This window comes from Oncorhynchus gorbuscha, unplaced genomic scaffold, assembly GCF_021184085.1.
Source record: "Oncorhynchus gorbuscha isolate QuinsamMale2020 ecotype Even-year unplaced genomic scaffold, OgorEven_v1.0 Un_scaffold_1107, whole genome shotgun sequence".
Taxonomy (NCBI): Eukaryota; Metazoa; Chordata; class Actinopteri; order Salmoniformes; family Salmonidae; genus Oncorhynchus; species Oncorhynchus gorbuscha.
Window position 1 is genome coordinate 158,886 of NW_025745986.1, and position 16,227 is coordinate 175,112.

Here is a 16,227-nt window from a genome sequence, read left to right on the forward strand (position 1 = left end):
CCCAGTCACCCTACAGAAGGACTGGCCTCCCCCAGTCACCCTACAGAAGGACTGGCCTCCCCCAGTCACCCTACAGAAGGACTGGTCTCCCCCAGTCACCCTACAGAAGGACTGAAGGATGTAGGTATAGTATCAACCGTCATCACGGTGCATTCTGGGGCAGAGGAATCATCATCTGAACAGAAGTCTCTGGCACCTCTGACAAAAACAAGTGTCCACATCTCTCCTGACAGTTTAACGAGCTCTGTAAAGAACGTAGAGGACTGTACTACGACATCTGAACTCCATGAAGACATCCAGGCAACAAAACCCAATGCTCAGAGTAGCAGAAACCATACAGTTTGCAAGAGGTTACATAGTCCCATATGTCTTTCCCCAGTGGTGAACGTGAAGCTCCTGAGATCTGGTACACAACCGAAGAGGATGAATGGAAGGAAAGATGCTGAAGACCCAGGGTCTGACGTTAGGAATCCACCGTCTCCAACAGAGTTACAGAGTGACGAGCCTTTGAACAACGGGATGCTGAAAGATTGTGATCGCCCAGTCCATGTTCTACAACACCAGGATATGAAAGCTGACCGTAAGCGTCCGACCACCACCGACTGCATCTCTGAGTCAAGGTCTGAGTCCCAGCTGACAGATGAGAAACTAGGTGGGAAAGACGAGACTGAGATGATCAGCACTAGAAGTGGGCGTGTCAGGAAGAGTCTTGTTAGATCAAACGCAGTCCAAACCAGCTCAGGGAAAGACGGCGCGGCTCCCAGGGACGGCGCGGCTCCCAGGGACGGCGCGGCTCCCAGGGACGGAGCTGCTCCCAGGGACGGCGCGGCTCCCAGGGACGGCGCGGCTCCCAGGGACTGCGCGGCTCCCAGGGACGGCGCGGCTCCCAGGGACGGCGCGGCTCCCAGGGACGGCGCGGCTCCCAGGGACGGCCAGCAAACGACCACTCTTTCATGTAAAGTTATTATTGAAAGACTCAGCCCTGACATGAGTGAAGGGATCAGGCCAGCAGCCTTGCCTGTGGGCCACTCCCCAGAACGTACATGGAAAGTTCCCATTGGGAAGGTTCGCTTTGAAATGGGTCCTCCACTACCTCCTCTTCTGATGCCTCTCACTGTAACTCCTCCGAGACCAGCAAAACCTGGCAATCCAAGACAGGTGATTGGTAAACTGTCCTTTCCCTCACCAATGGAAGGGCCTGTTTCCCCTGTGGGGTCCCAAACAGCACCTGATGGTCAGATGTTGAGCTCCCCGTCTCGAACCACCCCTTCCTCACCACTACAGTTTGGTTCAGCCACTCCTAAACACGCTGTTCCTGTTCCAGGGAGACTTCCTGCCTTCAGCCCTTCCTCTTCCTCCACTAGTCCCGCCCAGGAGAACTCCATGAGGATTCTAGACAGCATGTATCCAGAACTGTCTGCCCGTGCCTGGACTCTCAGTATCCTCCGAGGAAACCTCTCTATGTCTTCTGCTGAGACGGGGACCACACCTTCCAGCTCTGTCAGTCAGATATCTGGCTTCAAAACCATCAACTCCTCGTCCACGGCTTTCACCAAAACAGAGCAAAGAGGGAAGCGAAGTGGAGTCAACATGCTTCTACCAAAGAGTGCCAAAAGACTGAGGCTGGATAACTGCTCCCCCGGCCCTGCTGGAGCGACGGCCGGCCCTGCTGGAGCGACGGCCGGCCCTGCTGGAGCGACGGCCGGCCCTGCTGGAGCGACGGCCGGCCCTGCTGGAGCGACGGCCGGCCCTGCTGCGAAGGGGATATCATCCAGGACATCAGCCAGTCCTGACCCACTACTCAGGACACCTCAACATGGGAGTTCTTCACAGCCTACAGAGAAGGAGAAACTGGTTGGGAAAGCAGCAGGCGAAGCCTCCATATCCCAGACCTTAGAGAAGGAGAAACTGGTTGGGAAACCAGCAGGCGAAGCCTCCATATCCCAGGCCTTAGAGAAGGAGAAACTGGTTGGGAAACCAGCAGGCGTATCCCAGGCCTTAGAGAAGGAGAAACTGTTTGGGAAACCAGCAGGCGTATCCCAGGCCTTAGAGAAGGAGAAACTGTTTGGGAAACCAGCAGGCGAAGCCTCCATATCCCAGGCCTTAGAGAAGGAGAAACTGGTTGGGAAACCAGCAGGCGTATCCCAGGCCTTAGAGAAGGAGAAACTGGTTGGGAAAGCAGCAGGCGAAGCCTCCATATCCCAGGCCTTAGAGAAGATAGCAGCCCAGTGTTTTGACCTGTTGCCAGTCATTAAGAGTCACCTGTTTGTTGGGAATCTGTCTAGGAAGCCTGTGTTACGGGATGAGGAGAAGGAGGTCCTCTCTGAGTTCTCAGACAATCAGGTTAGTCACGAACAGCTTTGCCTACATAGCATATTTACCGTAGGATCATTTAAAGGTTTCTGGAGTAGAGGTCGACCGATTATATGATTTTTCAACGCCCGTGCCGATTATTGGAGGACCAAAAAAGCCGCTACCGATTAATCGGACAATTTTTATTTATTTATTTATTTGTAATAATGACAATTACAACCATACTGAATGAACACTTATTTTAACCTCTAGCGTCGAGCAATCCCGTATCCGGGAGCGTAATCATAGCCTCAAGCTCATTACCATAACGCAACGTTTCCTATTCATGAAAATCGCAAATGAAATGAAATAAATATATTGAAACACAAGCTTAGCCTTTTGTTAACAACACTGTCACCTCAGATTTTCAAAATATGCTTTTCAACCAAAGCTACACAAGCATTTGTGTAAGAGTATTGATAGCCTAGCATAGCATTAAGCCTAGCATTCATCAGAGGCAACATTTTCACAAAAACAAGAAAAGCATTCAAATAAAATAATTTACCTTTGAAGAACTTCGGATGTTTTCAATGACGAGACTCTCAGTTAGATACCAAATGTTCATTTTTTCCAAAAAGATTTTGTGTAAGAGAGATGGCTCCGTTTTTTAATCACGTTTGGCTAAGAAAAAAAACGAAAATGCAGTCACTTAAAACGCCAAACTTTTCCAAATTAGCTCCATAATATCGACAGAAACATGGCAAACGTTGTTTAGAATCAATCCTCAAGGTGTTTTTCACATATCTATTCGATAATCTATCAGTGGTGGCAGTTGGCTTCTCATCCGAAGAAAACAGAAAAATACTGCAGCTGGAGATTACGCAATAATTGCGACGGAGGACACCAAGCGACCACCTGGTAAATGTAGTCTCTTAGGGTCAATCTTCCAATGATATGCCTACAAATACGTCACAATGCTGCAGACACCTTGGGGAAAACGTGGAAAAGGTAAGCTGACTCCTAGCTCCTCCTCAGCCATATAAGGAGTCATTGCCATGAGGCGGTTTCAAAAAATGTGGCACTTCCTGATTGTATTTTTATCAGTTTTTTTCTGTAACATCAGTTCTGTGGCACTCACAGACAATATCTTTGCAATTTTGGCAACGTCAGAGTGTTTTCTTTCCAAAGCTGTCAATTATATGCATAGTCGAGCATCTTTTCGTGGCAAAATATCTTGTTTAAAACGGGAATGTTTTTAATCCAAAAATTAAAAGAGCGCCCCCTATATCGAAGAAGTTAACTTAATATAATACTATTTCCCTCTATACCATTTGTATTTCATTAACCTTTGACTATTGGATGTTCTTATAGGCACTTTGATATTGCCAGTGTAACAGTATAGCTTCCGTCCCTCTCCTCGCTCCTCCCTGGGCTCGAACCAGCAACACAACGACAACAGCCACCATCGAAGCAGCGTTACCCATGCAGAGCAAGGGGAACAACTACTAGAAGGCTCAGAGCGAGTGATGTTTGAAACGCTATTAGCGTGCACTAACTAGCTAGCCATTTCACTTCGGTTACACCAGCCTCATCTCGGGAGTTGATAGGCTTGAAGTCATAAACAGCGCAATGCTTGACGCACAACGAAGAGCTGCTGGCAAAATGCACAAAAGTGCTGTTTGAATTAATGTTTACACGCCTGCTTCTGCCTACCACTGCTCAGTCAGATACTTAGATGCTTGTATGATTGTATGCTCAGTCAGATTATATGCAACGCAGGACACGCTAGATAATATCTAGTAATATCATCAACCAGGTGTAGTTAACCAGTTGAAGCTAGGGGGGCGGGCGCTATTTCATTATTGGATAAAAAAAACATGCCCGTTTTAAGCGCAATATTTTGTCACAAAAAGATGCTCGACTATGCATATAATTGCCAGCTTTGGAAAGGAAACACTCTGACATTTTCAAAACTGCAAAGATATTATCTGTGGGTGCCCCAGAACTGATCTTACAGGCAAAACCAAGATGCAACTTCAAACCGGAAATGAGCAGAATTTTTGACTCTGTTTTCCATTGTCTCCTTATATGGCTGTGAATATGCTGTGAACGAGCTTATACGCTCTGCCGGTCCTCCAAGGTGTCTGCAGCATTGTGACGTATTTGTAGGCATATCATTGGAAGATTGGCCATAAGAGACTACATTTGCCAGGGGCCCGTCCGGTGTCCTTTGTCTACGTTGGTGCGTAACTCTCAGTGGCAATGATTTTACCATGCGACACAGACAGAGAAGTATCGTTCCTGGAAGTGTGCATTATTGAAGAGATATGTGAAAAACACCTTGAGGATTGGTTCTAAACAACGTTTGCCATGTTTCAGTCGATATTATGGAGTTAATTTGGAAAAAAAGTTTGCCGTTTGGATAACTGAATTTTCGTTTTGTTTTGGTAGCCAAACATGACGCACCAAACGGACCGATTTCTCCTGCACAAAAAATATTTCAGGAAAAACTGAACATTTGCTATCTAACTGAGAATCTCCTTGTTGAAAACATCCAAAGTTCTTCAAAGGTAAATTATTTATTTGAATGTTTTTTCTGGTTTTTGTGAAAATGTTTCCTGCTGATGCTAACGCTAAATGCTACGCTAGCTATCAGTACTGTTACACAAATGCTAGTTTGCTATGCTTGAGAAGCATATTTTGGAAAATCTGAGATGACAGTGTTGTTAACAAAAGGCTAAGCTTGAGAGCTAGCATATTAATTTCATTTCATTTGCGATTTTCATGAATAGTTAACGCTGCGTTATGGTATTGAGCTTGAGGCTATGATTACGCTACCGGATCCGGCATGGCTCCACGCAAGAAGTTAACTAGTGATTATGGTTGATTGTTTTTTATAAGATAAGTTTAATGCTAGCTAGCAACTTACCTTGGCTTACTGCATTCGCGTAACAGGCAGGCTCCTCGTGGAGTGCAATGAGAGGCAGGTGGTTAGAGCGTTGGACTAGTTAACTGTAAGGTTGCAAGATTGGATCCCCTGAGCTGACAAGGTGAAAATCTGTCGTTCTGCCCCTGAACGAGGCAGTTAACCCACCGTTCCTAGGCCGTCATTGAAAATAAGAATGTGTTCTTAACTGACTCGCCTGGTTAAATAAAGGTATAAATGATAACTTGAAATCGGCCCTAATTAATCGGCCATTCCGATTTTAATCGGTCGACCTCTATTCTGGATTTTGTCAATGAGACCCTTTATCGACTTCCCCAGAGTCAGATAAACTCGTGGATACCATTTGTATGTCTCCGTGCAGTTTGAACGTAGTTGCTAACTAGCGTTAGCATAATGACTAGGAGTCTATGGTATCTGCTAGCAGAGATCCTAAAGTATCCCTTTAATTTGTAGACGGTAACACCTCTTACATGGTTGTCCTGTGAATCGTTGGTACATGGTTGTCCTGTGAATCATTGGTACATGGCTGTCCTGTGAATCATTGGTACATTGGTACTGTGAATCATTGGTTCATGGTTGTCCTGTGAATCATTGGTACATGGTTGTCCTGTGAATCATTGGTGCTGTGAATCATTGGTTCATGGTTGTCCTGTGAATCATTGGTACATGGTTGTCCTGTGAATCATTGGTGCTGTGAATCGTTGGTACATGGTTGTCCTGTGAATCATTGGTACATGGTTGTCCTGGGAATCATTGGTGCTGTGAATCGTTGGTACATGGTTGTCCTGTGAATCATTGGTACATGGTTGTCCTGTGAATCGTTGGTACATTGGTACTGTGAATCATTGGTTCATGGTTGTCCTGTGAATCATTGGTACATGGCTGTCCTGTGAATCATTGGTACATTGGTACTGTGAATCATTGGTTCATGGTTGTCCTGTGAATCATTGGTACATGGTTGTCCTGTGAATCATTGGTACATGGTTGTCCTGTGAATCATTGGTGCTGTGAATCGTTGGTACATGGCTGTCCTGTGAATCATTGGTACATGGCTGTCCTGTGAATCGTTGGTACATTGGTACTGTGAATCATTGGTTCATGGTTGTCCTGTGAATCATTGGTACATGGTTGTCCTGTGAATCATTGGTACATTGGTACTGTGAATCATTGGTTCATGGTTGTCCTGTGAATCATTGGTACATGGTTGTCCTGTGAATCATTGGTGCTGTGAATCATTGGTTCATGGTTGTCCTGTGAATCATTGGTACATGGTTGTCCTGTGAATCATTGGTGCTGTGAATCGTTGGTACATGGTTGTCCTGTGAATCGTTGGTACATGGCTGTCCTGTGAATCATTGGTACATTGGTACTGTGAATCATTGGTTCATGGTTGTCCTGTGAATCATTGGTACATGGTTGTCCTGTGAATCATTGGTGCTGTGAATCATTGGTTCATGGTTGTCCTGTGAATCATTGGTGCTGTGAATCGTTGGTACATGGTTGTCCTGTGAATCATTGGTACATGGTTGTCCTGTGAATCATTGGTGCTGTGAATCGTTGGTACATGGCTGTCCTGTGAATCATTGGTACATGGCTGTCCTGTGAATCGTTGGTACATGGCTGTCCTGTGAATCGTTGGTACTGTGAATCATTGGTACATGGCTGTCCTGTGACTTGTCAGCCTCTGGCAGATGATCTGATGTCGGTGATGCTGACTAAGCTGAAGACTGAGAGGACTGAGCTGCCTGGGTCTCACCTCCAGGCTCTGGTTAGAGTCTACACTGCTCTGTGCCGACGGAGGAGGGACTGGGACAGAGCACATATCCTGGCCTACAGCATCCTTAGAGAAGGTAACACATCCTGGCCTACAGCATCCTTAGAGAAGGTAACACATCCTGGCCTATGGCGTCCTTAGAGAAGGTAACACATCCTGGCCTACAGCATCCTTAGAGAAGGTAACACATCCTGGCCTACGGTATCCTTAGAGAAGGTAACACATCCTGGCCTACGGTATCCTTAGAGAAGGTAACACATCCTGGCCTACAGCATCCTTAGAGAAGGTAACACATCCTGGCCTACAGCATCCTTAGAGAAGGTAACACATCCTGGCCTACGGCGTCCTTAGAGAAGGTAACACATCCTGGCCTACAGCATCCTTAGAGAAGGTAACACATCCTGGCCTACGGCGTCCTTAGAAAAGGTAACTCATCCTGGCCTACAGTATCCTTAGAGAAGGTACGGCATCCTTAGAGAAGGTAGCACATCCTGGCCTACAGCGTCCTTAGAGAAGGTAGCACATCCTGGCCTACAGTATCCTTAGAGAAGGTAGCACATCCTGGCCTACAGTATCCTTAGAGAAGGTAACACATCCTGGCCTATGGCGTCCTTAGAGAAGGTAACACATCCTGGCCTATGGCGTCCTTAGAGAAGGTAACATGGCTTCATTGAATAGCTTGAGTTGACTGGCGTCACGTGACTTCACGGCTTGAGTTGACTGGCGTCACGTGACTTCACGGCTTGAGTTGACTGGCGTCACGTGACTTCACGGCTTGAGTTGACTGGCGTCACGTGACTTCACGGCTTGAGTTGACTGGCGTCACGTGACTTCACGGCTTGAGTTGACTGGCATCACGTGACTTCACGGCTTGAGTTGACTGGCATCACGTGACTTCACGGTTTGAGTTGACATTGTTTCTGTTGTTGTTTTCCCCCCCAGATTTCCCTGAGTCAACCAAGCTGGTTCTGTTCATGGTGACCACATGGCCCAATGTGTTCTCCTGCAGGACTGTAGTGTGCCAGGCCATCCACACGGTCACCAAGGTCAAAGCTCACGGAGAGGTGCTCCACTGCCTAACTGCTTACCTGGGATGGGAGACGGTATGGCATCTCTGTAATCTTGGTCTGTGGTCATGAACAGGTTTTATGGATCTGCTGTTGTCTGTTGGTCTCTGCCTTTTGATCAATCAACAGAGGGAAGAGTTGTCAGTATTCCCGTCGCTGAGAAGGCCATTTCCTGTTTGCGTATTGTGAAGCTTGGCATAACATCTGTTTGTACTTCATGCCATGTCTGTGTCCCCAGAGTCCTCCGAGTGACGTGGATCAGTTGGTGTCCCGCACGTTGTCGTCCGTCAGAGCTGCAGCTGAGATGACCTTCCAGAAACACCCGCGACAGGGACGGGACCTGAACCCCGTTGCCTGGCAACACGTCTTCACCCTGGAGCTGCTCTGCTCTCATACACACTGGAAGTGGACCCATGACAACCTACTGAGGTAGAAAGCAGGCCTGCTATTGGTTGTTGAAGTGGACTCATGACAACCTACTGAGGTAGAAAGCAGGCCTGCTATTGGTTGTTGAAGTGGACCCATGACAACCTACTGAGGTAGAAAGCAGGCCTGCTATTGGTTGTTGAAGTGGACTCATGACAACCTACTGAGGTAGAAAGCAGGCCTGCTATTGGTTGTTGTTGACTGCCACAGCTGGACTGAAATTCACCAGCTAACAAAACAATGCAGACAAAACCAGATGCATACATTTAGTAAACTCTTTTAATGTCATTATGACCGTCCAGATAAATATTAATCTAGCTAGACAGCGTGGTGGGGCTAACTCAGCCAGTTAGATAATGTATGTAGCTAACTCGGCCAGTTAGATAATGTATGTAGCTAACTCGGCCAGTTAGATAATGTATGTAGCTAACTCGGCCAGTTAGATAATGTATGTAGCTAACTCGGCCAGTTAGATAATGTATGTAGCTAACTCGGCCAGTTAGATAATGTATGTAGCTAACTCGGCCAGTTAGATAATGTATGTAGCTAACTCGGCCAGTTAGATAATGTATGTAGCTAACTCGGCCAGTTAGATAATGTATGTAGCTAACTCGGCCAGTTAGATAATGTATGTAGCTAACTCGGCCAGTTAGATAATGTATGTAGCTAACTCGGCCAGTTAGATAATGTATGTAGCTAACTCGGCCAGTTAGATAATGTATGTAGCTAACTCGGCCAGTTAGATAATGTATGTAGCTAACTCGGCCAGTTAGATAATGTATGTAGCTAACTCGGCCAGTTAGATAATGTATGTAGCTAACTCGGCCAGTTAGATAATGTATGTAGCTAACTCGGCCAGTTAGATAATGTATGTAGCTAACTCGGCCAGTTAGATAATGTATGTAGCTAACTCGGCCAGTTAGATAATGTATGTAGCTAACTCGGCCAGTTAGATAATGTATGTAGCTAACTCGGCCAGTTAGATAATGTATGTAGCTAACTCGGCCAGTTAGATAATGTATGTAGCTAACTCGGCCAGTTAGATAATGTATGTAGCTAACTCGGCCAGTTAGATAATGTATGTAGCTAACTCGGCCAGTTAGATAATGTATGTAGCTAACTCGGCCAGTTAGATAATGTATGTAGCTAACTCGGCCAGTTAGATAATGTATGTAGCTAACTCGGCCAGTTAGATAATGTATGTAGCTAACTCGGCCAGTTAGATAATGTATGTAGCTAACTCGGCCAGTTAGATAATGTATGTAGCTAACTCGGCCAGTTAGATAATGTATGTAGCTAACTCGGCCAGTTAGATAATGTATGTAGCTAACTCGGCCAGTTAGATAATGTATGTAGCTAACTCGGCCAGTTAGATAATGTATGTAGCTAACTCGGCCAGTTAGATAATGTATGTAGCTAACTCGGCCAGTTAGATAATGTATGTAGCTAACTCGGCCAGTTAGATAATGTATGTAGCTAACTCGGCCAGTTAGATAATGTATGTAGCTAACTCGGCCAGTTAGATAATGTATGTAGCTAACTCGGCCAGTTAGATAATGTATGTAGCTAACTCGGCCAGTTAGATAATGTATGTAGCCAACTCGGCCAGTTAGATAATGTATGTAGCCAACTCGGCCAGTTAGATAATGTATGTAGCCAACTCGGCCAGTTAGATAATGTATGTAGCCAACTCGGCCAGTTAGATAATGTATGTAGCCAACTCGGCCAGTTAGATAATGTATGTAGCCAACTCGGCCAGTTAGATAATGTATGTAGCCAACTCGGCCAGTTAGATAATGTATGTAGCCAACTCGGCCAGTTAGATAATGTATGTAGCCAACTCGGCCAGTTAGATAATGTATGTAGCCAACTCGGCCAGTTAGATAATGTATGTAGCCAACTCGGCCAGTTAGATAATGTATGTAGCCAACTCGGCCAGTTAGATAATGTATGTAGCCAACTCGGCCAGTTAGATAATGTATGTAGCCAACTCGGCCAGTTAGATAATGTATGTAGCCAACTCGGCCAGTTAGATAATGTATGTAGCTAACTCGGCCAGTTAGATAATGTATGTAGCTAACTCAGCCAGTTAGATAATGTATGTAGCTATTCTAGCTAGCTCATTCTGAAAACTTTCAGCCAAAACCTGTATTCATCACCATATCAGTCAGTGGAGACAGAGACAACATGACAGACTGTAGACAGTAGATACAGTATGTAGGAGTGTGTTTATCAGTCAGAGACAACATGACAGCCTGTAGACAGTAGATACAGTATGTAGGAGTGTGTTTATCAGTCAGAGACAACATGACAGACTGAAGACAGTAGATACAGTATGTAGGAGTGTGTTTATCAGTCAGATAGAGACAACATGACAGACTGTAGACAGTAGATACAGTATGTAGGAGTGTGTTTATCAGTCAGAGACAACATGACTGACTGTAGACAGTAGATACAGTATGTAGGAGTGTGTTTATCAGTCAGAGACAACATGACAGACTGTAGACAGTAGATACAGTATGTAGGAGTGTGTTTATCAGTCAGAGACAACATGACTGACTGTAGACAGTAGATACAGTATGTAGGAGTGTGTTTATCAGTCAGAGACAACATGACAGACTATAGACAGTAGATACAGTATGTAGGAGTGTGTTTATCAGTCAGAGACAACATGACAGACTGTAGACAGTAGATACAGTATGTAGGAGTGTGTTTATCAGTCAGAGACAACATGACAGACTGTAGACAGTAGATACAGTATGTAGGAGTGCGTTTATCAGTCAGAGACAACATGACAGACTGTAGACAGTAGATACAGTATGTAGGAGTGTGTTTATCAGTCAGAGACAACATGACAGACTGTAGACAGTAGATACAGTATGTAGGAGTGTGTTTATCAGTCAGATAGAGACAACATGACAGACTGTAGACAGTAGATACAGTATGTAGGAGTGTGTTTATCAGTCAGAGACAACATGACAGACTGTAGACAGTAGATACAGTATGTAGGAGTGTGTTTATCAGTCAGACAGAGACAACATGACAGACTGTAGACAGTAGATACATTATGTAGGAGTGTGTTTATCAGTCAGAGACAACATGACAGACTGAAGACAGTAGATACAGTATGTAGGAGTGTGTTTATCAGTCAGAGACAACATGACAGACTGTAGACAGTAGATACAGTATGTAGGAGTGTGTTTATCAGTCAGAGACAACATGACAGACTGTAGACAGTAGATACAGTATGTAGGAGTGTGTTTATCAGTCAGAGACAACATGACAGACTGTAGACAGTAGATACAGTATGTAGGAGTGTGTTTATCAGTCAGACAGAGACAACATGACAGACTGTAGACAGTAGATACATTATGTAGGAGTGTGTTTATCAGTCAGAGACAACATGACAGACTGTAGACAGTAGATACAGTATGTAGGAGTGTGTTTATCAGTCAGAGACAACATGACAGACTGTAGACAGTAGATACAGTATGTAGGAGTGTGTTTATCAGTCAGATAGAGACAACGTGACTGACTGTAGACAGTAGATACAGTATGTAGGAGTGTGTTTATCAGTCAGATAGAGACAACGTGACTGACTGTAGACAGTAGATACAGTATGTAGGAGTGTGTTTATCAGTCAGATAGAGACAACATGACAGACTGTAGACAGTAGATACAGTATGTAGGAGTGTGTTTATCAGTCAGAGACAACATGACAGACTGTAGACAGTAGATACAGTATGTAGGAGTGTGTTTATCAGTCAGAGACAACATGACAGACTGTAGACAGTAGATACAGTATGTAGGAGTGTGTTTATCAGTCAGACAGAGACAACATGACAGACTGTAGACAGTAGATACATTATGTAGGAGTGTGTTTATCAGTCAGAGACAACATGACAGACTGTAGACAGTAGATACAGTATGTAGGAGTGTGTTTATCAGTCAGAGACAACATGACAGACTGTAGACAGTAGATACAGTATGTAGGAGTGTGTTTATCAGTCAGATAGAGACAACGTGACTGACTGTAGACAGTAGATACAGTATGTAGGAGTGTGTTTATCAGTCAGATAGAGACAACGTGACTGACTGTAGACAGTAGATACAGTATGTAGGAGTGTGTTTATCAGTCAGATAGAGACAACATGACAGACTGTAGACAGTAGATACAGTATGTAGGAGTGTGTTTATCAGTCAGAGACAACATGACAGACTGTAGACAGTAGATACAGTATGTAGGAGTGTGTTTATCAGTCAGATAGAGACAACATGACAGACTGTAGACAGTAGATACATTATGTAGGAGTGTGTTTATCAGTCAGAGACAACATGACAGACTGTAGACAGTAGATACATTATGTAGGAGTGTGTTTATCAGTCAGAGACAACATGACAGACTGTAGACAGTAGATACAGTATGTAGGAGTGTGTTTATCAGTCAGAGACAACATGACAGACTGTAGACAGTAGATACAGTATGTAGGAGTGTGTTTATCAGTCAGAGACAACATGACAGACTGTAGACAGTAGATACAGTATGTAGGAGTGTGTTTATCAGTCAGATAGAGACAACGTGACTGACTGTAGACAGTAGATACAGTATGTAGGAGTGTGTTTATCAGTCAGAGACAACATGACAGACTGTAGACAGTAGATACAGTATGTAGGAGTGTGTTTATCAGTCAGAGACAACATGACAGACTGTAGACAGTAGATACAGTATGTAGGAGTGTGTTTATCAGTCAGAGACAACATGACAGACTGTAGACAGTAGATACAGTATGTAGGAGTGTGTTTATCAGTCAGAGACAACATGACAGACTGTAGACAGTAGATACAGTATGTAGGAGTGTGTTTATCAGTCAGAGACAACATGACAGACTGTAGACAGTAGATACAGTATGTAGGAGTGTGTTTATCAGTCAGAGACAACATGACAGACTGTAGACAGTAGATACAGTATGTAGGAGTGTGTTTATCAGTCAGAGACAACATGACAGACTGTAGACAGTAGATACAGTATGTAGGAGTGTGTTTATCAGTCAGAGACAACATGACAGACTGTAGACAGTAGATACAGTATGTAGGAGTGTGTTTATCAGTCAGATAGAGACAACGTGACTGACTGTAGACAGTAGATACAGTATGTAGGAGTGTGTTTATCAGTCAGATAGAGACAACGTGACTGACTGTAGACAGTAGATACAGTATGTAGGAGTGTGTTTATCAGTCAGATAGAGACAACATGACAGACTGTAGACAGTAGATACAGTATGTAGGAGTGTGTTTATCAGTCAGAGACAACATGACAGACTGTAGACAGTAGATACAGTATGTAGGAGTGTGTTTATCAGTCAGATAGAGACAACATGACAGACTGTAGACAGTAGATACATTATGTAGGAGTGTGTTTATCAGTCAGAGACAACATGACAGACTGTAGACAGTAGATACATTATGTAGGAGTGTGTTTATCAGTCAGAGACAACATGACAGACTGTAGACAGTAGATACAGTATGTAGGAGTGTGTTTATCAGTCAGAGACAACATGACAGACTGTAGACAGTAGATACAGTATGTAGGAGTGTGTTTATCAGTCAGAGACAACATGACAGACTGTAGACAGTAGATACAGTATGTAGGAGTGTGTTTATCAGTCAGATAGAGACAACGTGACTGACTGTAGACAGTAGATACAGTATGTAGGAGTGTGTTTATCAGTCAGAGACAACATGACAGACTGTAGACAGTAGATACAGTATGTAGGAGTGTGTTTATCAGTCAGAGACAACATGACAGACTGTAGACAGTAGATACAGTATGTAGGAGTGTGTTTATCAGTCAGAGACAACATGACAGACTGTAGACAGTAGATACAGTATGTAGGAGTGTGTTTATCAGTCAGAGACAACATGACAGACTGTAGACAGTAGATACAGTATGTAGGAGTGTGTTTATCAGTCAGAGACAACATGACAGACTGTAGACAGTAGATACAGTATGTAGGAGTGTGTTTATCAGTCAGAGACAACATGACAGACTGTAGACAGTAGATACAGTATGTAGGAGTGTGTTTATCAGTCAGACAGAGACAACATGACAGACTGTAGACAGTAGATACATTATGTAGGAGTGTGTTTATCAGTCAGAGACAACATGACAGACTGTAGACAGTAGATACAGTATGTAGGAGTGTGTTTATCAGTCAGAGACAACATGACAGACTGTAGACAGTAGATACAGTATGTAGGAGTGTGTTTATCAGTCAGATAGAGACAACGTGACTGACTGTAGACAGTAGATACAGTATGTAGGAGTGTGTTTATCAGTCAGATAGAGACAACGTGACTGACTGTAGACAGTAGATACAGTATGTAGGAGTGTGTTTATCAGTCAGATAGAGACAACATGACAGACTGTAGACAGTAGATACAGTATGTAGGAGTGTGTTTATCAGTCAGAGACAACATGACAGACTGTAGACAGTAGATACAGTATGTAGGAGTGTGTTTATCAGTCAGAGACAACATGACAGACTGTAGACAGTAGATACAGTATGTAGGAGTGTGTTTATCAGTCAGACAGAGACAACATGACAGACTGTAGACAGTAGATACATTATGTAGGAGTGTGTTTATCAGTCAGAGACAACATGACAGACTGTAGACAGTAGATACAGTATGTAGGAGTGTGTTTATCAGTCAGAGACAACATGACAGACTGTAGACAGTAGATACAGTATGTAGGAGTGTGTTTATCAGTCAGATAGAGACAACGTGACTGACTGTAGACAGTAGATACAGTATGTAGGAGTGTGTTTATCAGTCAGATAGAGACAACGTGACTGACTGTAGACAGTAGATACAGTATGTAGGAGTGTGTTTATCAGTCAGATAGAGACAACATGACAGACTGTAGACAGTAGATACAGTATGTAGGAGTGTGTTTATCAGTCAGAGACAACATGACAGACTGTAGACAGTAGATACAGTATGTAGGAGTGTGTTTATCAGTCAGATAGAGACAACATGACAGACTGTAGACAGTAGATACATTATGTAGGAGTGTGTTTATCAGTCAGAGACAACATGACAGACTGAAGACAGTAGATACAGTATGTAGGAGTGTGTTTATCAGTCAGTCAGAGACAACATGACAGACTGTAGACAGTAGATACAGTATGTAGGAGTGTGTTTATCAGTCAGAGACAACATGACAGACTGTAGACAGTAGATACATTATGTAGGAGTGTGTTTATCAGTCAGAGACAACATGACAGACTGTAGACAGTAGATACAGTATGTAGGAGTGTGTTTATCAGTCAGAGACAACATGACAGACTGTAGACAGTAGATACAGTATGTAGGAGTGTGTTTATCAGTCAGATAGAGACAACGTGACTGACTGTAGACAGTAGATACAGTATGTAGGAGTGTGTTTATCAGTCAGAGACAACATGACAGACTGTAGACAGTAGATACAGTATGTAGGAGTGTGTTTATCAGTCAGAGACAACATGACAGCCTGTAGACAGTAGATACAGTATGTAGGAGTGTGTTTATCAGTCAGAGACAACATGACAGACTGAAGACAGTAGATACAGTATGTAGGAGTGTGTTTATCAGTCAGATAGAGACAACATGACAGACTGTAGACAGTAGATACAGTATGTAGGAGTGTGTTTATCAGTCAGAGACAACATGACTGACTGTAG

At 43.8% G+C, this 16,227-nt stretch overlaps 1 protein-coding gene across 1 annotated transcript in view; it reads left to right on the forward strand.

Annotated features, from left to right (window-relative positions):
• LOC124021421 overlaps positions 1–16,227 on the forward strand; it is a 48,295-nt gene that overhangs the window by 21,403 nt on the left and 10,665 nt on the right. Inside the window, exons 16-20 of the mRNA XM_046336611.1 lie at positions 6–1,639; positions 1,724–2,343; positions 6,921–7,089; positions 7,956–8,116; positions 8,319–8,509. Of these exons, the coding sequence (XP_046192567.1) occupies positions 6–1,639; positions 1,724–2,343; positions 6,921–7,089; positions 7,956–8,116; positions 8,319–8,509 (2,775 nt within the window). The remainder of the gene's footprint in view (positions 1–5; positions 1,640–1,723; positions 2,344–6,920; positions 7,090–7,955; positions 8,117–8,318; positions 8,510–16,227) is intronic.